The sequence below is a fragment of the Oncorhynchus tshawytscha genome, linkage group LG10 (assembly GCF_018296145.1).
Source record: "Oncorhynchus tshawytscha isolate Ot180627B linkage group LG10, Otsh_v2.0, whole genome shotgun sequence".
Classification (NCBI taxonomy): Eukaryota; Metazoa; Chordata; class Actinopteri; order Salmoniformes; family Salmonidae; genus Oncorhynchus; species Oncorhynchus tshawytscha.
This window is the reverse complement of record NC_056438.1, coordinates 45444559-45472403: the sequence shown is the minus strand read 5'-3', so window position 1 is coordinate 45472403 and position 27845 is coordinate 45444559. Positions and strand designations below refer to the sequence as shown.

The window sequence follows — 27845 nt, the reverse complement described above, 5'->3', positions numbered from 1 at the left end:
AAAGTACTCTAGAGGAGCTAAGCCTGTCCAACACAGAAAACATCTGGGGTTCCCCCTTTCAACCAGAGAGCTGCCAGTGAGCTCTGTGGCCCCTCAGGCTGGCATGCTTCTGGCTGATTCCTCACTGCAGCAGCCTACAGTGATGAGGTGCTGACCACTGGTGGGAACATACACTCCTTCAAAGCAGCCATGTAGCAGGGGAGACCAAGGCAGCAGAGAAAGAACTGTCCTCCACCAGCCTCTCCACTGCTACAGGTGAGAGGAAAAATACTGGAGGAACTGGCTGCTTCCAGGGACTATGGAGAGCACTGACTGGAGACAGAGGAAAGAAGAAGCCTGTAAGCATGACTAATCGCTCTGTTGTACTTTTACTCCATATTTCATTTCTCTAATACTGTAGCAACACTTCCTGTCAACAAAGAATATTGAAATGACAAATTTGTGAAAAACAGTATTTTTCCCTCCAGGCTCATTGAGTTGCTAAGGTAGAGGATAAACTACTGCAAGCACAAGAGGAATAATTCCCATGTTCAGTAACTTTTTGTAATTTTTTTGCAAAACGGTTTGTTTTTCCAATTAAATTATAAGTACTGTCTGATACATTAAGAACATTATCAAAACAAAAAAAACTGACCAAGAAAATTCAATACAAAAACGTGAGTGAATATACTTTACTTAGCAAATATTAAAAGACATGGCATAAAGTTAGTTAAATTAGCATAAAAAGCACAAAACTACACTCCCACGTGTAATACAATATTCAAATTTAAAAACGTTATAAAAAAACGTTTGCCAACAGACAGTAAGTTATACAGCATGTCAATATTCCATACAGTTGAGAATAAGCACTTTATAAAAAATATATATATCTAGATGGTAACAATGAACTTGGTGTTTCACAAAAAAGACCTTGTGGTTTGTACATTTTCCCCACAATCCAAAAAGGCAACCCCCCACTTGTAAGTGATAGACAAGTGAATCCAGTAGTCTAGAACTTTCCATGGACGTGTACAGGTGAGAGTGAGTGCAGACAGAAGTGACAATAAAGCTTGCCATTATTACTGATATTACTGGCAACTTGCGGAGATGTGCTTTCTTTTGACAGATCTTCCGAAAGTGGCCATGTTGGACGTTGTACGATGAGGCATATACACTCTTGTATATCCTACTGATTACTGCTGAGGTGAACAGTCAAAAACAGCATACATACAAACATTTGTTCCCTCTAAATAAATTAATGTCTTCAGTGAGGCAACCAGTTACGCCTCAGAATGCCCTGGGGTTGAATGCAGTTACCGCTGGACACTGATTTAAGGTCAGATTTGTACTCCCTCCCCCTAATGGATACATTTATGATTTGGGGAGGGTAAACTGATCCTAGAACTGTGCCTGAAGGCAACATTATCTGGATCACGATTTCCTCCACAACTCCCTCTTATGACCACCAGACGGTGTCCTTCTACTCCGTTTCCATTTCAAAGCAGCTAGTCCACAATCTGGACTTCATAAGAAAGAGTACAGTTGTGCAACAACATTACAAACACTGATAGTTAACAGACGGTGTCAAATGTCAAAGATGAATATACAATCCGGCCCCATGTCTGCAATGAAATGAATGGACTGTAGGCCTACAGAAAAGTTGCTTTTGAACTTTTGGGACAGTGACTGGAAGGGGGACATTGGGATTTGGTTAAAGAAAGCACAGTCAGGGTTCGAGGGAGGGTCTTTTGTAGGGTAGGTATTAGAAGGTGGGAGATCCAGGGGTGGGGGGGGGCTACTCTTGGGCCGCTTTGCCCGTCATCTTGTAGATCTCGGTGGGTCCGTCCACGTGGGTGATGGTGGTGGTCAGCTGGATGTCCTCCCCACTGGCTCCTGAACAGAGCAGTGACCAATAGACAAATCAGTACACAGAACATCTGGGTCATCTGCGTCGGGCTCGTTAGGCACCAAACGGTAGAAAACGGAGCGATACAAGCAAAGCTTGTCGTCTTCAGTTGAAAAGTGTTAAGAAAAGATCTCTATCCCGAGAGCCCTAATGTTTCTGAACAAACCTTGTGCTGTTGTGCTTCCCATTTCAGTCACAATGTATAAAACTGGACTTATTTTGTCCCCCGTTGCAGGCTTTAAAGCCGCAATGCATTTTTTAAATTTATTTTAAAGACACAGCTTTTGTTAAAACCTTTTCCTTGTCAATTTGCTCTTTATGTCAGGCCCTTTGGTTCACGGCAGACGTCATTTATCACTTTGTCTTTTGAAACAGTGACCTGATTAAATGGACAGAGAGGGAGAAAGAGATAAGGCGAGATACCACTCCAGGCTAACGCATTTCAGGGAACCGTTTCCTGAACTCCAACAGGTATTCTCTTATGTCTATTGTGCCAAAGTGATTTAGAGTTGTTAAAACAGGAGTGACGGGTGTGTTGCTATTACGGTAGTATTGTCCAATGTCCGCTTTCAACAACCATGAGAATTGGTTAAAAAAAAGGTTGTGCATGTCAACATATTAGTCAACAACTAAGAGTAAGCAAAGTGATGGTGTCAGAGGAAAGTTCAATATTTTATCATTGCAACATTTGATGTAGTCACATTCACAGTGGTTGTCTGAAGCGCGCTAGATTCCACAGCTGGCGATGCCTCGTAGAGATTGTTGCAAATGATGGGGAATAACCATGTCAATGTTGCAGTACCGCACTGTCGTGATTACCGGCAGAGTTTTTTTGAGTTGATTTTACTCCTGGCTCACAGTTTGCCTGGGCAGTGTCTTAACGTCCTCCTATAACAAGGGTAGGCAACTCTGTTCCTGGAGTGCCGCAGGATTTTGTTCCAACTAGGCACCACACCTGACCAATTGAGGTAATTGATTAGTTCAGGCCTAAATTCAACACACCTGGTCTACCAGATTGGTTGAATCAAAAAATATTTAGTGCCTGTGGCACTCCAGGACCAGGGTTACCTACCCCTGTCCTATAAGCTACTCTGAGCTGGGAGTTTCTTTAGTCTTGAAACAGGTTATAACAGGATTCCCAGGATCTTCTGAGATTCTTTGTCCATCAGACACACCAGATTCCCTTAGACTGAAATGTCCACAAGAAACATACATCTGAAAGTAATGTTACTACCTCAAAAAGGAGTCAATATTTGCTCACCACAGTGAAGTGTATTGGAACTCTTATGATGCCCTTTAAATAACATTTGACATCACTTTTGACCTTTAGAGGCGGGTGTTAGCTGGACTCACCCCTGGACTGCTCGTCTCCGTAGCGTTTGTGTGAGGGAGCATACAGGAACATGATGGCAAACACGTAGAGGTTCCACATTCCGTAGATCCCTGTGAAGAAGGCACTGTTCACCTGCACCGTGTAGTCTCCCCAGTGCCAGTGGCCCTCGTTCACCTAGACAATATGGGTTGTGTTCAGTAGGTACAACATTTAAGAAAACACCACGAAACTATCTGAACTTGTCCAATAACAGTTGTTTTCATTTTCCGATACATAACATTTTGTAATGGAGTTCCCTAATTAGCATGACCCTGCTTCAAAACCTAACCCTCTCCAGAGGATTCTGGGATACCCCTGGAGGCACACAGGCAGAACTCACCTGACTGATGATGAAGAAGATGACAGTCATGGCAGCGCAGGTCAGAGTGACCAACATGAGGAACTTGAACCGGAAGATGAGCCCCTTCGAGAGGAAGATTAGAGTTAATACTACTATCCATGAAAAAATAAAACACAGACGCACCAAATTCATTGAAGATACAAATGTTTAAGTCTGTGGAGGCTGCTGAAGGGAAGACGGCTCATAATTGCTGTAACGGAGCAAATTAAATAGCATCAAATGCATGGAAACCATGTGTCTGAAACCATTCCACTTATTCCACTCCAGCCATTACCACATGCCCGTCCTTCCCAATTAAGCAGTCACCATACTCCTGTGATTTAGGTACATATGGTACACACATTTAGACAGGGACTTAAAGTCCCTTCGGGAAGTATTCATACCCCTTGACTTATTCCACATCTTGTTACAGTCTGAATTCAAAATGGATTAAATTGTTTCTCTCACCCATCTACACACAATACCCCATAATGACAGTGAAAACATGTTTTTAGAAATGTTAGCAAATGCATTGAAAAGGAGATATATACACATCTCATTTACATAAGTATTCACACCCCTAAGTCAATACTTTGTAGACGCACCTTTTGCGGCGATTACAGCTTTGAGTCGCCTTGGGTATGTCTATATCAGCTTAGCACATTTTCTGCCATTCTTCCTTGGAGATTTTCTCAAGCTCTGTTAACTTAGATGGGGAGCATTGCCTCCCGAGTGGCACAGTGGTCTAAGGCACTGCATCGCAGAGCTAGCTGTGCCACAAGAGACTCTGGGTTCGAGCCCAGGCTTGAACTTGGTAGGCCCACAATTGGCATAGCCTCATCCAGGTTAGGGAGTGCTTGGCCGGGCTTGTCTCATCGCACACTAGCGACTCCTGTGGCGGGCCAGGCGCAGTGCACGCTGACCAGGTCGCTAGGTGTACGGTATTTCCTCAGATATATTGGCGAGGCTGGCTTCCAGGTTGGATGCGCGCTGTATTAAGAAGCAGTGCGGCTTGGTTGGGTTGGGTTGTGTTTCGGAGGATGCGTGCTCTCGACCTTCACCTCTCCCGAGTCTGTACGGGAGTCGCAGCGATGAGACAAGACAGTAACTAACAATTGGATACCACGAAATTGGGGAGAAAAAAGGGGGTAAAAAAAAAAAAAAATTTAAATGGGGAGATTAGATGGGGAGCGGTGGCGAACAGCAATCTTCAAGTCATTGTCTTTCCACAGATTTTCAGATGGGATTCAAGTCTGGCTGCACTTCAAGGACATTCTTGTTCTGAAGCCATTGCAGTGTTGCTTTGGCTGTACGCTAGGGGTCAGCCAAAATCTTCGCCCCAGTCTAAGGACGTTTGTACTCTGAAGCAGTTTCTCATCAAGGATTTACCTGTATTGTAACTATCCTTACCAGTCTCCTAGTCCCTGCCCTTTGAAAAGCATACCCATAGCATGATACTGCCTCCACCATGCTTCACAGTAGGCATGGTGTTGGATGGGTGATGAGCTGTGCCTGCTTTGCATTCAGGCCAAAGTGTCACATTTTTGTCTAATCAGACCACAGAATCTTTTGCCTTATATTATTTTTTACCTTAGTCTTTCACGTGCCTTTTTGGCAACTCCAGGTGTGCGGTCATGTGCCTTTTTCTCAGGAATGGCTTCCGTCTGGCCACTCTCCCATAACGCCCAGAGTGATGTAGTGCAGTAGAGACTTGTCCTTCTGGAAGGTTCTCCCATCTCAGCCAAGGAACTCTGTTGTTCTGTCAGAGTGGTCATTGGGTTCTCGTTCACTTCCTTGACCAAGGCCCTTCTTGCCCAGTTTGGTCGGACGGCCAGCTCTAGGCAAAGTCTGGGTAGTTCCATATGTTTTGTTTCCCAATGACGGAGACCACTGTGCTCTTGGAAAAGTTCAACACTATAGAAATAGTTTCCTACCTTTCTCCAGATATACACTACCGGTCAAAAGTTTTAGAACACCTACTCATTCAAGGGTTTTTCTTTATTTTTTACATTGTAGAATAATAGTGAAGACATCAAAACTATGAAATAACACATATGGAATCATGTAGTAAGCAAAAAGGTGTTATATAAAAAAAAATTGATTTGTTTTTGAGATTCTTCAAATAGCCCCCCCTTTGCCTTGATGACAGCTTTGCACACTCTTGGCATTCAAGTTGTAGGGGATGATCAAAGGAAATTGGATGCGCCAGAGCTCAATTTGGAGTGTCATAGCAAAGAGGTGTGAATACTTATGTTAATTATTTTCCCAAAAAAATCTAAAAACACGTTTTCACTTGGGTATCCATACTGAATTCAGGCTGTAACAACAAAAATGTGAAATAACTCAATGGGTATGAATAACTTCTGAAGGCACTGTATGTACTGTTTACACACACATTTATGTACACACAAACCTCATAGTGCAGGCGTCTGGCCTTGGACATGGCGGGCAGGGAGGACCTCTTCCCACTGATGTTGCGGAACACTTGGAATACCATGAAGCACAGGAAGAGGAAGTAGAGACAGGCACAGATCCCCGCCACGATGATGAACGCCATCTGTAAATCAACCTCAGTCAAGGAGTTAACGTGCATGGTGAAGCTAATACAACATTGCGTAATCGAACGATTTATTAAGCTAATTGAAAGATTAGACTCTTTCCATTAGACAGGACTGACCATAACTGAAGCCCCATATATAGACCCCCAGCTCTAGCCTGACGCATCTTAATGCACAGTAACAGTAAAAGTACATTTTCAGACATTCCGCTTAATTCTAGGAACACTAAATAGAAACCACCATGCTTGATAGAGATGGCCATCGTTTTTATTTTAGTTCGTACTTTTACCCCTTTTTCTCCCTAATTGGTAGTTAGTCTTGTCCCATCGCTGCAACTCACCGATGGACTCGTGAGAGGCGAAGGTCGAGAGCCAATGCGTCCTCCGAAACACGACCCCGCCAAGCCGCACTGCTTCTTGACACACTGCTCGCTTAACCAGGAAGCCAGCCGCACGAACCAGGAAGCCAGCCGGGGACAAGGAAACCCCCGGCTGGCCAAACCCTCCCGTAACCCGGACAACGCTGGGCATCGCCTCATGGGTCTCCCTGTCACGACTAACTTCTTAAAGGGATTTTTTTCTCCCACTGGACTGGAGAGTGAGGGAGAGGGAGAGAGGTGAAGCAGTGATTTAGCAAAAGCTTCTTGCTGCTACTAGTTTCTGATGGGGGTTGTTCTGGTGAATCTTGCATCACCTAGGCCTGTGGGTTACCCCTAAAGTGTTAAATAAAAAATACACACACAGAGAGTGAGGAGGCTGAGAGAGGGTAAATAAGGAGGAGAGATGGCCCAAGGCAGGAGTAGGCACTGCCAGCACCACTGAATTATTGCTAACTTCAGGACAGAACACAGTGATGAGAGGGACCTGTGACTGTGAAACTAACAGAGGAGACGTGCTCTGATTAATGTTAATATGTTGATGTCAAATACTGATACACAATCTGGCCCTAAATTGGTTAATATAAATAATTCCAGGATACACTTGAAACTTGTACGGGGATATACAGTACAATTACATGGACACATTCTTTTTCAGACAAGAGATAATTCATCCCTAATTTAGTCTCCTTTGGGCCATCAACTTTTAAGGCACGAAGTCATCAACGTAATCAAAGGATACAGCCAACTCAGTCCCCACGTCGGAAGCCCAAATACTGTAGAAAGGGTTCTTCAACTGGACTCCCCTGGTGGGGAAAACAAATACGTCAGAAATGGTCGCTGAAAATCTGTGGGGATAACCTTTAAATAGCTCGGGGCTTTGTTTTGACAGTGTGGTGAAGTGTGTGTGTGCGCGGTTCAGCCTCACCTCTCACACATGTCGAAGATGAAGAGGCAGAAGGAGCCGAAGACAATGGGTCCCACCTGCTTCCAGTAGATTGAGAAACGGTTCCTCTCCATCTGGTCCTAGGGGGAGGGGACATTTTTTTTTTTTAAAGAGAGACAGAACAGTAAGACAGGGGGATAAAATAATAAAATGCAGTTAAAAATAAAAATGTATCCACCTTACCATGGATACATTTACATTTTAGTCAACATTATTATCTTACAAGAGCAATTAGGGTTAAGTGCCTTGCTCAAAAGGCACAGACTTTTCACCTGGGTTCAGCGACCTTTTGGTTACCTGTCCAACGTGCTTATCCGCTAGGGTACCTGCTGCCCAAATTAAATGGATACTAAAAGTCATACCAAGTCAATGGATACTCAAGGTAGTTTTAAAATCATTCATATTCGGTCCAGACTCCCCCAAACCCAACTCATCAGAATGCCCCACTCAATGACCGAACTGGATCAGTCTGATGTGGTCCTGATGTCATGCAAAAAAGGAGCAAGGTATAGGGGACAGTCCTGTACAATATGTATATGAGCCTTGACCGGCCTGAAACGTCAAACATAATATTACCTGAACCCAATGAGCCCTACAAAAATACATGTTGAGTCCAAGCCAGAAAAAGCCAAAATTATTGTGCCGTTAACCAATACATACACTACATGGCCAAAAGTATGTGGACGCGTGCTTGTCAAACATCTCATTCCAAAATCATGGACATTAATATGGAGTTGGTCCCCTCTTTGCAGCCTCCACTCTTCTGGGAAGGCTTTCCACTAGATGTGAGAACTTGCTTCCATTCAGCCACAAGAGCGTTAGTGAGGTCGAGCATTGATGTTGAACGACTGGCTCGCAGTCGGCGTTCCAATTCATCCCAAAGGTATTCGATGGAGTTGAGGTCAGGGCTGGTTGGGGTTCGTTCCTTGTCAATTATTGGCTCATTGGTGAAATCAGCATTCAGACAATATCTTTAATTAAATCAAAAACCTTAATTAATGCAATTGCAGACAGAAGTTGACAACAGGAACATAGCGCACATGTTTCCGAGTAAGTTCTGCACCCCAACTAAGGGCACAGCTCATTTTATACATGTGATCACTCCCTAGTGGTATGATCAGCTACGTCAATGTATGTGTGTATCAATAAGCTGAGGGAGGGACGAATGTGTGGATATGTGGATATATTGAAGCAACATCTCAAGACATCAGTCAGGAAGTTAAAGCTTGGTCGCAAATCGGTCTTCCAAATGGACAATGACCCCAAGCATTCTTCCAAAGTTGTGGCAAAATGGCTTAAGGACAACAAAGTCAAGGTATTGGAGTGGCCATCACAAAGCCCTGACCTTAATCCTATAGAAAATGTGTGGGCAGAACTGAAAAAGCATGTTCGAGCAAGGAGGCCTACAAACCTGACTCAGTTACATCAGCTCTGTCAGGAGGAATGGGCCAAAAATTCACCCAACTTATTGTGGGAAGCTTGTAGAAGGCCACCCGAAACATTTCACCGAAGTTAAACAATTTAAAGGCAATGCTATCAAATACTAATTGAGTATGTAAACTTCTGACCCACTGGGAATGTGATGAAAGAAATAAAAGCTGAAATAAATCACTCTACTATTATTCTGACATTTCATATTCTTAAAATAAAGTGGTGATCCTAACTGACCTAACACAGGGATTTTTTTACTAAGATTAAATGTCAGGAATTGTGAAAAACTGAGTTTAAATATATTTGGCTAAGGTGTATGTAAACTTCCGACTTCTATTTTTAATACATTTGCAAAGATTTCTAAAAAAATCTGTTTTCATTGCCATTATGGGGCATTGTGTATAGATTGAGCGGGAAAAAACAATTTAATCAATTTTAGAATAAGGCTGTAACATCACAAAATGTGAAAAAAGTCCAGCGGTCTGAATACTTTCCGAATGCACTGTACCTTTCAGAATGTTGCAGGTCCTCCTTCTCTTTATTATTGTAGCGACATGCTTGAATAATATAGGACTAGAATAGGATCCAGCAGCTTTTGTGTCTTCACAAAGATTGAATAGTTACAGTCTAAATAAATAACTGCTATATCCATTCAGACCATCACACATTCTCTCCTTTCAACAGTTATTTTGGCAGCTGCCTTTTACATTCAGCAAACAAGAGCAAGCTTATTTATTTTTATTTTACAAGGTAAGTTGACTGAGAACCTAATACAGTATGTCGTCAAGCTTGCATCTCTCTTCGAATAAAATGATCCTACTTAGGTTCCAAAAACAAAGAAGAATTGTATTATTGTTTGAAAGGGAGTACAAAACTCTAGTCTCAGCTGTAAACTGCAGCGAATATGTATTTTAAATAAAAATGCTCAATAGCTCTACGTTTTGAATACACGTTTCATTCCGAATTAACTACATCTAGCCTAGGCCAAGTTAGGCAACCACTTGGAGAAGTCTACTCTTGACAGTTTACAAGGTACAGAAATGCAATTTGAATGGACTGATTTAAAGCAATGATATTACTATAGGCTATGCTGCAGCAAATTTACCTGTCACAAGACAATACAACAACAAAAAAAGTTACCAACTGGTGAGATACATCCATTGTGAACTGCGCTCCATATCAAGATGCACCGTGTTCCCCCACGTGGGACCAATGACATGCTTTGGAAACACCCCCTGTTCTGTAGTGATTGGCTCCTGATTTGCTAGTGTCAAACTGACGACCCCATCAGATTTTCCGGGAGAATGTCAGCCAACGCCCTCCAACACACTCCAGTCATGCTCCAAATGTATATTCACAGTACTTAACTCTCCTGAGTTGGCTAAATCTATATTCTCCTTAAGTCACACTCAGCCATATTAACTCAAATGGATAGATACTAAGACATCAGAAGAATACTTGGGAGAGGTGAAAAAAACGGCGACAAACCATGAGGTGCTCTCCACAGAAGATGATCCAGAAGGAGAGCAGCATGGCGTAGAAGATGCCCTGCCGGATATCCCCGAACAGCAGCATCCAGGTCCAGTTGAACCCCACAGAGAACCACTCCACCGGGATGTTGATGAACGTCATGCACAAGCCCAGGGCAAAGATCACCCTGGAGGACACAGCAGCATCATCAGCAGCAGCGGTACCACCGAAATTAACAGGTTAAATTAAAATACCAGTAATCAACATAACGCACTATATTAACATAATGATCATAATCAATATCATCAATATTATGTCCGTTAGTTTTATATAAATGGTCAGAATTGTAAAAAAATTAAAATAATTAAAAGTGAACAATCTCCTTTGTCATTCAAATCAAAATGCTATTTGTCACATGCTTACAGTGAAATGCCTACTTACAGGCCCTTCCCAACAACACAGAGAAAGAAAAGAGACGATAGAAAAGTATATAATAATATACTAATAATAATAATAATAAATACACAATGAGTAACGATAACTTGGCTGTATTACACGGGGTAGCAGAACCGAGTCCAGGTAATGGAAGTAGATCTGTACATAACTAGGAATAAAGTGACTAGGCAACAGGATAGAGAAACATTACCAGCAGCGTATGTGATGAGTGAAAAAGGTTTGTGCAAAAAGGATCAACGCAGATAGTTAAATTGTTAACCAAATAGCTACCCGGACTAACTATTTATCTGTCTTATGGCTTGGGGGTAGAAGCTTTTCAGGGACCTGTTAGTTCCAGACTTGGAGCATCGGTACCGCTTGCCGTGTGGTAGCAGAGAGAGCAGTCTATGACGTATGGCTGGAGTCTGAACATTTTTGGGACCTTCCTCTTACACCGCCTGGTATAGAGATCCTGGATGGCAGGGAGCTCGAACCCGGTGATGTACTGGGCCGTACACACTACCCTCTGTGTAGCGCTTTGCGGTCGGACAGTTTCCATACCAAGTGGTGATGCAGCAAGTCAAGATGCTCTCAATGGTGCAGCTGTAGAACTTTTGAGGATCTGAGGGCCCATGCCAAATCTCCACCACAGCCCCGTCGATGTGAATAGAAGTTGACAGGCCCTCCATTTCCTGTAGTCCATGATCAGCTCGTTTGTTTTGCTGATGTTGGGAGGGAGAGGCTGCCGTACTGGTACCACATTACCAGTTCTCTCACCTCCTCCCTATAGGCGGGGTCTCATCGTCGTCAATGATCAGGCCTACCACCGTGCCGTCGTCAGCTAACTGAACAATGGTGTTGGGAGTTGTGCGCGGCCATTCATTCGGTAAAAGACGACTTCCGCTGAGAAGGCATTGGCGCCATCAGAAATACTTGGGACACAGAACCCCAGTGTGTAGCAGGAGAACTTATACCTGGACGTTTCTCCGTAGACCCCTCAGGGAGCCGTGGGGTAGGACCTCCGGGAGTCTCCATACTCCATCTCTCCAGTCACTGGACCACGCTGCTATGATAAATCACACTGGCTAAAATAAATAAATCAAACCAACCTATTACAGACACAGAACAAGGCTTCTCTGTTCAACCGCTGCAAGTCCCCGCATGCCGGGACGAGATGAAAGGATAATCGCATAGAGGGGAGAAAAGGAGTGAGAGGTGGAACACGGGCTGAGGGTGGGGGAAATGGTGGTGTGTGGATGGGGGAGGGGATTGGGGGGTGCAATTGACTCTAAAAACATTAATCACATTCCAGAAGAGCCGGCAGCGAGATACGTTCCATTGGGCTAGTATGAATGGAATGTCCTGCACTCTGCGAATATACAGATGGGAGAGATAGGTGTGTGTTTGTATAAAGAGCACTTAAACTAAACAAGCTGCAGAGAAAGCTCCATAACTTGTAAGAGAGACATGAGCAGCAAGAGGACTCAACCTACAACCTGGGGAAATAAGAGCACTAACTACTGTATATAAAGGAATAGCTTTGGTGGAAACAGACTTGACATACACTGAGTGTACAAAACATTAGGAACGCCTGCTCTTTTCACGACAGACTGACCAGGTGAAAGCTATACAAGGACTGTACATGTGTGCCATTCAGAAGGTGAATGGGCAAGACAAAAGATTTAAGTGCCTTTGAACGGGGTATGGTGGTGTGTGCCAGGCGCACCGGTTTGCCGGTCACGAAGTGCAACGCTGCAGGGTTTTTCATGCTCAACAGTTTCCTGTGTGTGTGTCAAGAATGGTCCGCCGCCCAAAATGGGGTGCAACTCAATATTAGGAAGATGTTCCTAATGTTTTGTACTCTGTGTAGACTCATTTATTATTTCAGTGTGGACTACTGCCATTTCTTCCAGTGCTTTAACAAGGCCAATTACTGATAAATGACCTTCATGTACTTTCCACAAACAGAGTTCGAGTGCCATTTCCTGAGAGCTGCGCGGTCACTTGGGAACGAGGGCTCTGAGCCGTAGAGATGACGGGGAAGACTGAGAGCGGGAGGAGAGGTTGGGGGTAGAAGTGTTAGTGGAGTGCTAGAAGATTGTGGTGCGCGTGTCGCACTTGGACGAACGTTCCTGCTGGGGTGAACGCAGTGACGTACTGATATACCCTCCCAGCGCCGCAGGGGACAAACCAAACTGAACACATAGCTCTCGGCACAGGGTATCAGTCTACCTTACATTGGTACATCATTTCAATCTGGCGTTAGTTATCGTTTGGAATAAAGTTGTCACCACTACAGGTCTTGAAAAAGCTACACCTGGTTCTCCTTTTTATTTAACAGTGTAGCTGCCCAACTGCTGCTCTAGGATCAGTTTTGTCTTTTTAGATCATTATGAATAAGATTACACGACAAACAAGTGGGACCTGATCCTAGATCAGCACTCCTTCCCTGAGACACTTTATGAATACGGGGCCCAGGACAGTGCACTGAGAACATCTGACCTAGATGCACAATCCATCCATAGTTAATCGAACGGCAGGTCTCCTCCTGTACTTACTAACGTTGCCATAAGCCCAAGGCTTAACTGGTATCCACTGGGGGTTACTGAGTTTTACCCTGGCTGAAGGCCTTACTCGTGTGTATGAAGCTAGGACAAGGATATCCATGCATTTTGGATTAGAGATCAATTCTCAATGCACACCTACACGGTTCACCAGCTCACGAAGCAACCAACGCCAATGGATGACTGAATGCCGTAATACACAACAAAGAACCATCCCGTTCTCAGTCCAATAAACAATATGGCGGCCTTTTACTTTTCCAACAGCACAGGAGGTCGTGTCATGAGGGTGATGCGTCTCCAGTACCACACCAAGATGATGAGGATGCTGGGCGTGAGGAAGGTCTTCATGGCAAACCACACCTTGGTGAAACCGCCATTCTGATGGATACCCTGATAGGATAGGAAATGAAAAACGTCAGCCAGTCTTTCACACAGTTCAGTTCACCTCAACATCTCATTTGGCCATTTTGGCAATCAGTTAGGATGTGAAAAACGCTTTTTTAAGTATCTCCACACATTTCCAAGACAAAAGTAAAGGATATTCAATGATCGCAGATATTTTATGAATAGATTTGACTTCATTGAGTCGCTCTTCCAGCACCCACACACACACACACACACTACTAACCACCAGACGGATGTCCTTGATCTCCCCAATGCCCACGTTGATCTTATTGCGTTCGCTGACGGGCAGGCGGATGTTGAGCAGGTAGTACTTGTGGGCCACATTGCCCAGTTCCATGAAGGGCAGCAGGTCACACTCGTAGTAGCGACCCTCATTCTCATATGTCTACAGGGCACAGCGAGAGATGACTTAGACACGTCTGACGGGACACCAACTATAAGGAATTTCTTTAAAAACACAAAATTCAATTTAAAATCAGCTGAAACCACAGAACTTTGGGAGACTGATTTAAAACCTGAATGATCACGTGTGGACTAACCAACCAATACTATAATAAAAAACAGCAATCAAGTGATTAAAACCAGTGGCACAAAAAAAACCTTTAGGACTGGAAGTGTTTAACCCCAGAGGGAAGGGAACGGTTGGAACACTCCAGTGTCCTGTGTTTACCTTGGTGGTGGTGAAGTTGCAGCTAAGCTTCCTTCGCTCTATGGAGTGGGCCATCTCTGTCCATTCACCGAGCATGTCATCCCTGTAGGCCACACCTACATCAATGGTGGCCACTGCTCCATCCTCTGTAGGAGGAAGATGTCAATACTTTAGGGAGATCCCTAAAAGTTTTTTTTTTTTTTTTTTTTTTTTAAAGGTTTACCGACTACCAAATATTATATAGATGCCAAATAACAGTTGGGGAGACTTCATTATAAATGGCATATATATCCTGATTTTGCTCTACGTGTGTCTTAACTTCTTGGATATAGGGGGCGCTCTTTTAGTTTATGGATAAAAAAACGTGCCCGTTTTAAGCGCAATATTTTGTCACGAAAAGATGCTCTACTATGCATATAATTGACAGCTTTGGAAAGAAAACACTCTGACGTTTCCAAAACTGCAAAGATATTATCTGTGAGTGCCAGATCTCATGCTACAGGCGAAACCAAGATGAAACTTCAAACAGGAAATGAGCAGAATTTTTGAGGCTCTGTTTTCCATTGTCTCCTTATATGGCTGTGAATGCGTCAGGAATGAGCCTGCCCTTTCTGTCGTTTCTCCAAGGTGTCTGCAGCATTGTGACGTATTTGTAGGCATATCATTGGAAGATTGGCCATAAGAGACTACATTTACCAGAGGTCCGCCCGGTGTCCTTTGTCTAAATTGGTGCGTAATCTCCAAGCTGCACGCATTGATCCATGTGATTGAGGGGAGAGAGGAGACTTCCACGAACGATATATCATCGAAGAGATATGTGAAAAACACCTTGAGGATTGATTCTAAACAACGTTTACCATGTTTCAGTCGATATTATGGAGTTCATTTGGAAAAAAGTTTGGCGTTTTGATGACTGAATTTTCGGGTGTTTTTGGTAGCCAAACGTGACGCACCAAACGGAGCGATTTCTCCTAAACAAATCATCTTTCAGGAAAAACTGAGCATTTGCTATCTAACTGAGAGTCTCCTCATTGAAAACATCTGAAGTTCTTCAAAGGTAAATTATTTATTTGAATGCTTTTCTGGTTTTTGTGAAAATGTTACCTGCTGATGCTAACGCTAAATGCTACGCTAGCTACGCTAGCTGTTACACAAATGCTTGTTTTGCTATGGTTGAGAAGCATATTTTGGAAATCTGAGATGACAGTGTTGTTAACAAAAGGCTAAGCTTGAGAGCTAGCATATTCATTTAATTTCATTTGCGATTTTCATGAATAGTTAACGTTGTGTTATGCTAATGAGCTGCGGGGATAATTACACTCCTGGATACAGGTTTTTTTCGTAGCTAAACGTGACGCACCAAACGGAGCGATTTGTCCTAAACAAATAATCTTTTTGGAAAAACTGAACATTTGCTATCTAACTGAGAGTCTCCTCATTGAAAACATCTGAAGTTCTTCAAAGGTAAATTATGATTTTTTTAATGCTTTTCTTGTTTTTGTGAAAATGTTGCCTGCTGATGCTAACGCTAAATGCTACGCTAGCTACGCTAGCTGTTATACAAATGCTTGTTTTGCTATGGTTGAGAAGCATATTTTGAAAATCTGAGATGACAGTGTTGTTAAAAGGCTAAGCTTGAGAGCTAGCATATTAATTTAATTTAATTTGCGATTTTCATGAATAGTTAACGCTGCGTTATGGTAATGAGCTTGAGGCTGTATTCACGATCCCGGATCCGGGATGGCTAGTATCAAGAGTTAACAAGCAGGTCAGCATTGAAGTGTGGATTTGCAATTCCCTATTGCGTAACTCAATTTATAGCTATGACAACAATACTTTGGTGTAAACCAGCGGTGACTGGGGTGAAATAAGACAGACAGTCACGGCCTTTCGGGAAAAGACCAGAGGAAGCAACGTCTAGAGCTATGAAAATAATGCATTCAACGCTGTAAATCCACAATCTGGACTGCTACACATTCGATCTGTGCTAAGAGCAACACTGGGTCATTTTCATGCCCTCAAATTAGCAGAAACTTAATTTGCTTTCACTTAGCATGAAATGCTATTCATTTCCTAGACAATGCATCCACTATAGACGACGAGTGCAACTTTAAACTATTCCAAAGGCTACAAAATGTGGTACTGGACTTATTAAAAGGGATAGTTCAGCCCACAAAAAGTTTGTCAGTTAGATTTCAGTTAATATCTTGAAAATGTGTCCTAAAAAGGTGGCTCATCTGGAGTTTGAGACTGTTTGAGATATGAAAATGTTGGAGAAACTGTCAAGGGGTGATCTATCCCTTTAACTTTCAAAGTATGCAGGAAAGAATGCATGTCATGAAAAATACTATCAAGACAGAACAGAGAGGTCGACCGATTAAATCGGAATGGCCGATTAATTAGGGCTGATTTCAAGTTTTCATAACAATCGATAATCTGTATTTTTGGACAACGATTTGCTGATTTTTTTAACACCTTTATTTAACTAGGCAAGTCAGTTAAGAACACATACTTATTTTCAATGAAGGGCTTGGAACGGTGGGTTAACTGCCTTGTTCAGGGGCAGAACGACAGATTTTTACCTTGTCAGCTCAGGGATTAGTTTTTGCAACATTTCAGTTACTAGTCCAACGCTCTAACCACCTGCCTTACATTGCACTCCACGATGAGCCTGCGTGGCAGGCTGACTACCTGTTACGCGAGGGCAGCAATGAGCCAAGTTAAGTTGCTAGCTAGCATTAAACTTATCTTATAAAAAACAAATGAGTCTTAACATAAATCACTAGTTAACTACACATGGTTGATGATATTACTAGTTTATCTAGCGTGTCCTGCGTTGCATATAATCGATGCGGTGCCTGTTCATTTCTCATTGAATCACAGCCTACTTCAACAAACGGGTGATGATTTAACAAGCACATTTGCGAAAAAAGCACTGTCGTTGCACCAATGTACCTAACCATAAACATCAACGCCTTTCTTTAAAAATCAATGCACAAGTATATTTTTAAACCTGAATATTTAGTTAATATTGCCTGCTAACATGAATTTCATACAAGTAGGGAAATTGTCACTTCTCTTGCGTTCCGTGCAAGCAGTCAGGGTATATGCAGCAGTTTGGGCCGCCTGGCTCATTGCGAACTGTGTAAAGTCCATTTATTCCTAACAAAGGCCGTAATTAATTTGCCAGAAATGTCCATAATTATGACATAACATTGAAGTGTGTGCAATGTAACAGGAATATTAAGATTTATGGATGCCATCCATTAGATAAAATACAGAGCGGTTCCATATTTCACTGAAAGAATAAACGTTTTGATTTAGAAATTATAGTTTCCGGCTTTGACCATTTTAATGACCAAAGGCTTGTATTTTTGTGTGTTATTATGCTATAATTAAGTCTATGATTTGATAGAGCAGTCTGAGCGATGGTAGGCACCAGCAGGCTCTTAAGCATTCATTTCAAACAGCACTATTGTGCGGTTTGTGCGTTTATGACTTCAAGCCTATCAACTCCCGCTATTAGGCTGGTGTAACCAATGTAAAATGGCTAGCTAGTTAGCGGGGTGAGCACTAATAGTGTTTCAAATGTCACTCCCTCTGAGACTTGGAGTAGTTGTCCCCCTTGCTCTGCATGGGTAACGCTGCTTCGATGGTGGCTGTTGGCAATGTGTTCCTGGTTCGAGCGAGGAGAGGGACGGAAGCTATACTGTTACACTGGCAATACTAAAGTGGCTATAAGAACATCCAATAGTCAAAAGTATATGAAATAAAAATGGTATAGAGAGAAATAGTCCTATAAACCTAAAACTTGTTACCTGGGAATATTGAAGACTCATGTTATAAAGAACCACCAACTTTCATATGTTCTCGTGTTCTGAGCAAGGAACTTAAACGTTAGCTTTCTTACATGGCACATAATGCACTTTTACAGTCTTCTCCAACACTTTGTTTTGCATTATTTAAACCAAATTGAACACGTTTCATTATTTATTTGAGGTTAAATAGATTTTATTAAGGTATTATATTAAGTTCAAATAAGTGTTTGTTCAGTATTGTTGTAATTGTCATTATACAAATAAATAAATAAATAAAATAAATAAATAAAATATCGGCCTCATTAATCGGTACCAGCTTTTTTTGGTCCTCCAATAATCAGTATCGGCGTTGAAAAATCATAAATCGGTCAACCTCTAGAACAGATGCACCAAAATCTCACATTGGCGTGCCATGTTGATCCCAAAATAGTCCAAGGATGATTAATGATCCGAAACATTTCCCTGTTGAAGGGCTTAAAGATAGTTTACGTACATGTACATAAGGCCTTCAATTCCGTCTCCTATACAGTTGGTAATGATACAATATTACTGACTTGAAGGTGCAAAACGTTGAGCTGAACCTGGTTTTAAGTGCCTATAGAAAAATAAATGGCCATCAGAATGCCAACACAGGCTTTAGATCTGTGCTTCACCCTTCCAAAGAGACTCATGTGGTTATGAAACAAGTTGGAGAGCCCTGAAAGAAACCCGGTGCCCTGACCGGGAGAGGGGGAAGAGAGGAAAAGGAGGGGGAGTTATTGGCAGTCCTCTCTCCTCTACTGTCTCCATATACCCCTCTTTCCCACCCCTCTCAAGTGAACATTGCCAAATATCCTGAATGTCAGCTTACCGCACACAAACATTCCACCCCAGTGCAGTGCCCATCGCCACTAAGCCTTCTCAACAGCTGTGTTATTGCTGGACCCTTGCCAGGGGTGGCTGTTGCCTGGGTGGAGTGGGGTGGGGGAGAAAGAAAAGGGGACAATTCATCTCAGGGACCAACCTTCGGCATGGTAAATGTCTAAAGAAAGTGGTTCTGGTTGAGTTATAGACAGGCCGACGCCATTTTGTCACACGGAGGGTTCTGGTTTTCATTTGCTTACCTCTCAGACAGAGCGATTTGGATGCCGTGACAAAGTAAATCACGAAGAGCTCAATGTCAATAGCTTGCTGGAACTTCTCTTCTTTGAACAAACTGCAACTCCGCTCCTTGTTAATGTTACAGAGGTAGTTTGCAGAGCGAGCCACAAATGAAGAACATTCCTGCCTGAGACTATCTGAACTCTGTTGAATCCAAAATGAGACCTAAGAGCTCAGCAAGCTAATGTGGTCTTGAGTGGCAAGGACAACCTGGAGTTGATTTGCGATCGGTTACATTACAGCTACACGTTTCAGCACTGAAGCTGAATGCGTTGTTTTATATGCAGCCGCATGCTATTTCTGTGCATGGCGACTCTTAATATATATTTTTTTAAAGCACAGGCAATCTGTCCATTTCTCCTCTGTGGCTCGGTCATAGACAGCTGTTGACATCAGGGTGATCCTCAGGGCCCCACACAGTAAAACCTCTGGCAGGTGATCAGAGGCAGTCTGCCTGGCCCCGGCGGATTAGAGTGGAGTGGACAACCGTCCCATATCTGGGTGGGTGGAATTCTTGGACGGGGTAGTGAATCGATGACTAGTCTGGCAGCACAAGCTGTAAACAAGCCCACGTCCTGCTTGGGACTGGAGTTTTTTTTGTTTTTAATGACTCGACATCTTGAGGAGTAACGTTACATACTGAAACACAGCTATAGTTCAAATTGGAGTATACAGTTTAACCAGTTTAACTTCTTGGATATAGGGGGCGCTCTTAATTTATGGATAAAAAAACGTGCCCATTTTAAGCGCAATATTTTGTCACGAAAAGATGCTCGACTATGCATATAATTGGCAGCTTTGGAAAGAAAACACTAAGGTTTCCAAAACTGCAAAGATATTATCTGTGAGTGCCACAGAACTCATGCTACAGGCGAAACCAAGATGAAACTTCAACCAGGAAATGGGTAGAATTTTTGAAGCTCTGTTTTCCAATGTCTCCTTATATGGCTGTGAATGCACCAGGAACGAGCCTGCGCTTTCTGTCGTTTCTTCAAGATGTCTGCAGCATTGTGACGTATTTGTAGGCATATCATTGGAAGATTGGCCATAAGAGACTACATTTTCCAGGGGTCCGCCCGGTGTCCTTTGTCTAAATTGGTGCGTAATCTTCAGTTGCGGGCATTCTCTCCTGGGATTCAGGACAGAAAGCACACTTCCACGAACAATGTATCATCGAAGAGATATGTGAAAAACACCTTGAGGATTGGTTCTAAACAACGTTTGCCATGTTTCAGTCGATATTATGGAGTTAATTTGGAAAAAAGTTAGGCGTTTTTATGACTGGATTTTCGTTTTCTTTTTGGTAGCCAAACGTGACGCACCAAACGGAGCGATTTCTCCTAAACAAATAACCTTTCAGGAAAAACTGAACATTTGCTATCTAACAGAGTCTCCTCATTGAAAACATCTGAAGTTCTTCAAAGGTAAATTATTTTATTTGAATGCTTTTCTGGTTTTTGTGAAAATGTTGTCTGCTGAATGCTAACGCTAATGCTAACGCTAAATGCTACGCTAGCTAGCTACTGTTACACAAATGATTGTTTTCCTATGGTTGAGAAGCATATTTTGAAAATCTGAGATGACAGTGTTGTTAACAAAAGGCTAAGCTTGAGAGCTAGCATATTTATTTCATTTCATTAGCGATTTTCATGAATAGTTAACGTTGCGTTATGGTAATGAGCTTGAGGCTGTATTCACGATCCCGGATCCGGGATGGCTAAGTGCAAGAGGTCAAACAAGATCCAAATTTTACTTTTAGCTTTTCTATTGTGGTAAAAATGCAGTGTGTTACTGCTCTAAACTATACTTTGCAACGTATCTTCGGTGGGAGGAGGATGTTACAGAGTGCCTCACTGTACATGCCGTGCACCCTGCGCTAGGTTAGCAAGACATCTGTAACAACAGAAGAAGTTGGTCCCCATCTCTGCCCCCGTCACTTTCCCAGGCCGGCATGCTAATCCCCCTTCGTTAGTCCTCCGTTATCCCTCTAATCCCTTCTTTCACAGCCCCAGACCTGGCGCAGCTCCGATCCCGCCCTGTCAGTGGCCTCTCCTTAACAACCACGCACACAGAGATATTCCACTTGCCATCAAGGAAGTCAAGGAAGGGAGAAGCAAGCTCAAGCTTCCATATTACCCTTAATGCCAGATCAGAAGACGGTTGCCATGTCTGAATGTAATAACTGTGCACACTTCCAAAACAAACCCTCATCCCTACACCTGGGCTCTTCTGGGAAAAAAGGACTGGAATTGGTGTAAGAAAGATGGTGACATTTTCCTATGTCTATTGCCATATTGTAATGGGTGTACAGGAAGTACATTGGGTTCAGATTGAAATTGGGCACAGATCTGAAGGGTACCATGTTCAGATAAGGACCATGGCAAACCCTTCCTGGTCTGAACATAAAGGAATGTTAAGAGATACAGGGGGGTTGTAGCTTTTATCAGATCAGGTGACAGTTAATTGAGCAAACATCGGCTGCCGAAAATGACTCAATATTTCAAGGGCTTTTATTTTCTCATTTTACACTGACCTCAAGGATACACTACCCTGCAATGGAAAGTGAGAAACTCCTCCCCAACACTCCAAGTGATGTACCATATACCATGTTACAATTCATCGTAGGGATAAGCAAAGAGAAGGGGTGAAAAATGTGCCCAGCAAAGTGTTATTCCACTCCATATTAGGAAATTGCAAAGCTTCCAGTGTCCAATTTGAGACAGCCCACCACAGTTCGAGCAGCCCCCAGCTACCTGTTCTATAGAGACTATAAGCCACTGACATGGAGCCCTGAGGCTTGTATCACTGTGGAGAACCAGCAGCATATCCATCATTGTTAGGCCTTTCTCTCAGTGCGAGAGAAATCCAATCTACTGAGAGAGAAAAGGCACATTCCTCTGGGTGCTCATGCATTCGCCACAATAAACAGGACAAAAGCAGGCAATACCCTGAAGTGACAGAGGGACACTAATATTAACAGCATCTACAAACACACACACACACACACACACACACACACACACACACACACACACACCTGAATACTTTATAAATTGGATCCACAAAGAGCGTAAGGGCAAAGCACCCAAATATTTTAGCGGTAATACAGATGCTTGTACGCGTGAATCGTGAATCGTCATGAATCACTGACACAACAAAGACATACCAGACAGAGAGACAGTCAATTAACATCCTAAAAAAAAACACAATTGACAGAAACACACAAAACACAGACACAACATATTGCCCCCCAAGACACAACATAACACAAAAAGAGACAACGATCAAAGATAAGAATGTCTTGACAATAAAATAACACACTGTCAAAAAAATGAAAGAAAATCAACACCAATCACATTGAGTCTGCAGTTTCCCCTTACCTATCTGGTTGTACATTTTGAAGGCGATGTCAAACTGCAAGATGACCAGCATGAACTGGAACCAGGGGCTCATCTCCTTGTTGGGCAGGGGGATGTGGACGGCAAACACGATGTCGTTGGCCTCGATCTTCTTGGACATAGCCTCATCAAAGTCCTGGATCTTGTCACACTGGTTAGGGCCCCAGGGCATGAACCACCTGCCACTCTGGTGACCTTTGACCGCGTCCACACATTTGGTAGCCAGGTAGTGGACTGCCGTGGTGGGGCTGGGAGCTACAGGGAGAGGGGAGTTGCTAAGTTACTGCACGATCACTATGGTAGTTGACCTAGATCCATAAGATGTCCTAGTCATCTGTCCTGAGGATGAGACCTTTTGTGGAGAAATAAAAATGGTAATTCTCATCTAATACTATGTTTGATGGTATAAGCTATAGAATAACGGAATAAGCGTTTTGGGGGAATTTTTCTTTGCGGACCACACTGGCAATTTTGTTGAGGTTCTCATTTCAATGCTTGGCTCCCGAGTGGTGCAGCAGTCTAAGGCACTGCATCTCAGTGCTAGAGGCGTCACTACAGACCCTGGTTCAATTCCAGGCTGTATCACAACCAGCCGTGATTGGAAGTCCCATAGGGCAGCGCACAATTGGCCCAGCGGGTATGGCCGTCATTGTAAATATGAATTTGTTCTTAACTGACTTGCCTAGTTAAATAAAGGTTTAAAAATATATATATGCTGTATGTGTATTGTGTAACTTTTTATTATTGTGCTGAAATATAAAGCCCATGTGCAATCATCAGGGGGAAAAAAATGTAAAAGCCTATTATATTCTTCAATTACAGAATGCACTACAAATAATTCATTCACAGTTATGCTAATGGTGAAGTTTTAAACATTAATACATTTCCAAACTCATAATCAAAGCGTTGTTCCGGAGTTTAACTTGTGCCAGACGGCTACCAAGCTCAACAAAGTATGCACACGCGAATAAGTTGAGTTTAAGATCAAACCGAGCCAAATCCTGGTTAAACAAAGTGACAATTCATTCTAACCATGTTGACAGAACACCCTGTAATAAAGGCCCAATCCCTTTAAAAAAAGGTGGCTCCCGGGAAAGCCCCCAGCACTCAAGTCATAATACTGTATCCGTATAGAGATTCATGAGCCAGATGAGGTTGGCCACTCTCTCATAGGATTTCACTAGTCATTGGGAAAGGTACTAAACATTAGCATTAGAAAGCTGAGGATATGGTGTCGTGTAGATAGAGCAAGGAGGCTTGAGGGATGAAAGACTGAATAGGTTTGAGGACTAGAAAAAGGTATCGACAGGGTAAGAAAAGGTTTTCGGAGGGGTTATGTGATTAAGCAGTGGTTAAGACCCTCTTGGTGACTAAGGGGACCGTAGGTCCATAAAAAGGACCAGGGTGTATTGATAATAGGTATCAACAAGAGCCAGACCATGCCCTCAGGGCCAGATACAGACATCAGCCATGAACAAAATAACTTCTAAACTCTACTATGTATACATCAGTGCCACTATAATTCACTTTAAAGCCTGCTCAAAGTGAAGGAATATGAGACACCTGCAATGCACCGCCTGCCAGGAGTTACTTCAGTTCTAAAATATCATACACTCTTGATAACTTATCCTGCTAAAACAAGGAAACGTGTCTGATTACGATGCCATGGTCTGTGCTGATCGCCCCTACTTAACACTTTGGATAGTCCATTTTTAGTTGCTCTACAGACTGAGTGACATTTCAACTTACCCTTATTCTAAACCTAATGCTAACCCTAAGCGTAACCTTAGCAACCAACTTTGCTTATCAACAGATAGTTTGCCCATGTAGAGCATCTACAGATGGACTATCCAAATCAAGTGTGACCGGTCTCAATTACTAGCCGACGTTGGGCCCATTTACTCTCAATAGCGTAACAGACAAAAAACATAACACAGCATAAAATAACCCTTGAGGCTAGGCCTTTGGCACCCCCCCCCCCAGAAGTAATCCAAGGCCATCTTGAGAAGAGTATCAACTATCTCTCTCTCTGCGAGTGTGTCTTCTTAGCGAGGTGCGCCAATGTCGCCTCACAATGGACTTGGGCCTACTCGGGAACAAGCACAGACATGCCAAATTGAATTAAACCAGCTCCACGGAACCCCTCAGAGTTCAATTATCCTGGCACCCTGAGAATCTGGGAGCACGCAGCTCCTCCAGTCTCCACCCCAGTGTGTCCGCAATAATGGCCGCCTCTCGGCCCAGTGACCTCACGCTGTGTTGGAGTTGTCCAATAACAGAGGGAGACGAACGCCTTTCTACTCAATTACCCTGGCTGGCCCCGGCCACCGGGCAAATACAAAAGGCATCCGGCTTCATTAAAACTATCTTGGGCAGGAGTAGCCCAAACAAGCTCATTTATCAGCAGCCACCCAGCTCTGGGGAGAAGAGGAGACAGACTGACTGACTGACTGGAGTGTTTTGCCAAAACTAACCAGAGATTGGGATCTGTAACAACAGGCCTCATAGGACTCAACAACTGAGGCATTGAGTTTGTGGCAGTTTGTATGAGTATGTATGTGCGTGAGTGTGTGTGTCAGTGTGGAGCAGAGTCATGCAAATGGCACCAGCAGAAGTAAAAATATGCAATGCTGAGAGGGGTTTGTGATTTAGGGAGAGAGGGAGATGCAAGGGGGAAATAAAGAGATGGTGCCTGCCTGGGGCTACAGAGCAGACATACATAATGAGAGGAAGGTGGAGAGAAGTGGGGCAGACAACGTTCTGTGCTGGATCGGAGTGAAGTTATACACACCAATTCCTATGGTGTTTTACAGTAAAATATGTCATTCTTCAAGAGAAAACAAAACCATGCAAATTACAAGTGAATTCACTCAATACTTTACAATAACGGTATTATTAAATATATTAAAGGTGCTTTGTATTAGTAAATGCAAATACAGAGGGAAATATTGAGTTGGAGGCAGACGAATACCACCAGTAAGTTATTTTTCTTGCAACTTATCAAAAGTTCATACGTTTGATACAATGTAACTTCGTTAAAGGCTACATTGTTAATAGTTACATAGACAACACTTTCACATGACAAATCACAACAGTGATAGACCTTAATAATTAAATTGTTTTCATTATTTGATAGGCCTACATAGAATATTCAATGTACTCGACAAATAGTTGATATTCAACCGCCGATGTCGAATAACAACAGAAGAGAACACAATTGGGAAAATCATGCTTACCAATCAAGCCACCGACCATAAAAGAAAACGCTTGGAACAAAAGCAGAATCACTCCCACGATCACCAACTTTTTGGTGCTCATGTTTTCAATAATTGCCCCGGCCATCTTAAAAAGTTGTTGAAAACTACGCCGGGTGAGGAAAAATAAGGTGAGTCGGGACGAAAGTCACCGCATCTAGTTAGCACTCCAGATGCCGAGATTGAGGAGGCACCAGCACTGCCTCGCTTGAAAATGAACTTCGAAGGAGGACTGTAGGAAGAAAAAAGGAGAATCACATGACGGAATAACACGCCTGCCTATCCCTTCTCGAACACTACACTGCAGGAATATATGTGGAGCGCCGCAGCATAGCAATAGTGGTTCGTAATGCCAGGTTGCTTTTGTCCGAATAATAACAGCCTCTATTATGCCAGCCAAGGGCTATGCTAAGGAACGTTTTCAGTGAAGCTTGATGTGTTTTGATCTTGACGTGATTTTCCCCTCATTGCCAATGTTAAAAACTCTACCATAAATGTCCTAAGTCTGAATATGTGTGATATTTATGGAGCCTATACAAAAAAAGTATCATATCACGTTTCTTTATTTAGAGAAATTAATGTGTGAAGATTTCATGCAAATTATTGAATGGAAAGTTATGAACTCCTTATGCAAATATTAAAGCTTATGCACACTTTAGCTTACTGTTTTGTTGTGTGATCACATCTCTGTCTTCGGTGCCCAAGATAGCCTATTATTGAGAGGCTAAAACCACCTATAAGCCACTTATCTTTTTTTTTTAGATAGTGTTGGAGGGAGGCGAGCTGCAAGGAGTGGGCGTATTTGTCACGCGCGCAAGCGGTTACAGGACAAATGTCACTTTACTTGGTGACAAGAGGAAGCCTAGTCTAAGAAACAGGTAAAATTATTATATATAGTGACCGCCATGTTCACAGTGACATGGGTGCAAGGATAATCTATGCTTTTCCCACCTCACTTTAGCATGTGGATTTTGGGAGGTCTAAACTTTAATAAGGAGTCCAAGGCCTAGCTACAGAAGCCTACATCTGTGGTAGAAGACAGTATTTTTTATTTAACTAGGCAAGCCAGTTAAGAACCAATTCTGATTTTACAATGATAGCCTACCCCGGCCAAACCCTCCCCTAACCCGGACGATGCTGGGCCAATAGTGATACAGCCCAGGATCGAACCAGGGTATGTAGCGACACCTCTTGCATTGAGATGCAGTGCCTTAGACCGCTGCAGGAGCCAGACTACCTGAGTCCCAATGCCTAGCTACAATATCAAATACTTAGATGAGGCCTAACCAAAAGCTTTCAACCTATTAAAAGGCACTCAGCATATTTATTTTACCAGAATGCCTTACCTACACAGGCCTGCCATGTGGGTCACTCACTCATATATATATATATAGGCCTACCCTACAGGCTTATTCTTCTCTTGCAGAAAAACAGAAAGCTTTCAGCTCTTTGTTTCTCTATGAACCTTTCTCAGTTTCTCATGAAGTCCCCGTAGGCCTGTACCGCTGTGAAAGCGAATGTATAAGAAGCTTTCATGTCATTTCTTCGAGCCATGGCAAGCAGCAAACCATTTTCACTTTCCCGAAGAGTGGCGGGAAAGAGCTGTCCGCCCAGGCTCCCGCGAGACTGGCTGATGAGCAGTTCGATCAAGGTCACCCTGTCAATCATGCCAAGCGCTCTGCCACTGTAGCTCTACAAGCGGGAAAAAGGAATTCAGGCAATTCTCCTTAGCCAAATGAAGCGTAAAAGGGTAACATTTTCTTGGCGTCTTCCTTTTTTAAAGTATCCTAGACGGCTACTATGG

The 27845-nt window shown here is 42.9% G+C and overlaps 1 protein-coding gene across 2 annotated transcripts in view; it reads right to left on the bottom strand.

The window, feature by feature from the left end:
* The window catches only part of wls (Wnt ligand secretion mediator), a 30177-nt gene extending 3833 nt beyond the window's left edge, over nt 1–26344 (bottom strand). Inside the window, exons 1-12 of one of the 2 annotated variants that reach the window (XM_024435265.2) lie at nt 26024–26339; nt 22770–23042; nt 14453–14577; nt 14006–14167; nt 13631–13767; nt 10397–10565; nt 7460–7557; nt 7274–7337; nt 6011–6154; nt 3598–3681; nt 3239–3392; nt 658–1872 (exon numbers count right to left, since the gene is read on the bottom strand). In XM_024435265.2, coding sequence (XP_024291033.1) covers nt 1775–1872; nt 3239–3392; nt 3598–3681; nt 6011–6154; nt 7274–7337; nt 7460–7557; nt 10397–10565; nt 13631–13767; nt 14006–14167; nt 14453–14577; nt 22770–23042; nt 26024–26129 — 1614 coding nt within the window. In that variant the 5' untranslated portion in view covers nt 26130–26339 and the 3' untranslated portion in view covers nt 658–1774. Of the gene's footprint in view, nt 1–657; nt 1873–3238; nt 3393–3597; nt 3682–6010; nt 6155–7273; nt 7338–7459; nt 7558–10396; nt 10566–13630; nt 13768–14005; nt 14168–14452; nt 14578–22769; nt 23043–26023 lie in introns of those variants that run through there. The other variant, XM_024435263.2, reaches the window with a different exon arrangement.
* Nucleotides 26345–27845: the final 1501 nt, after the last annotated feature.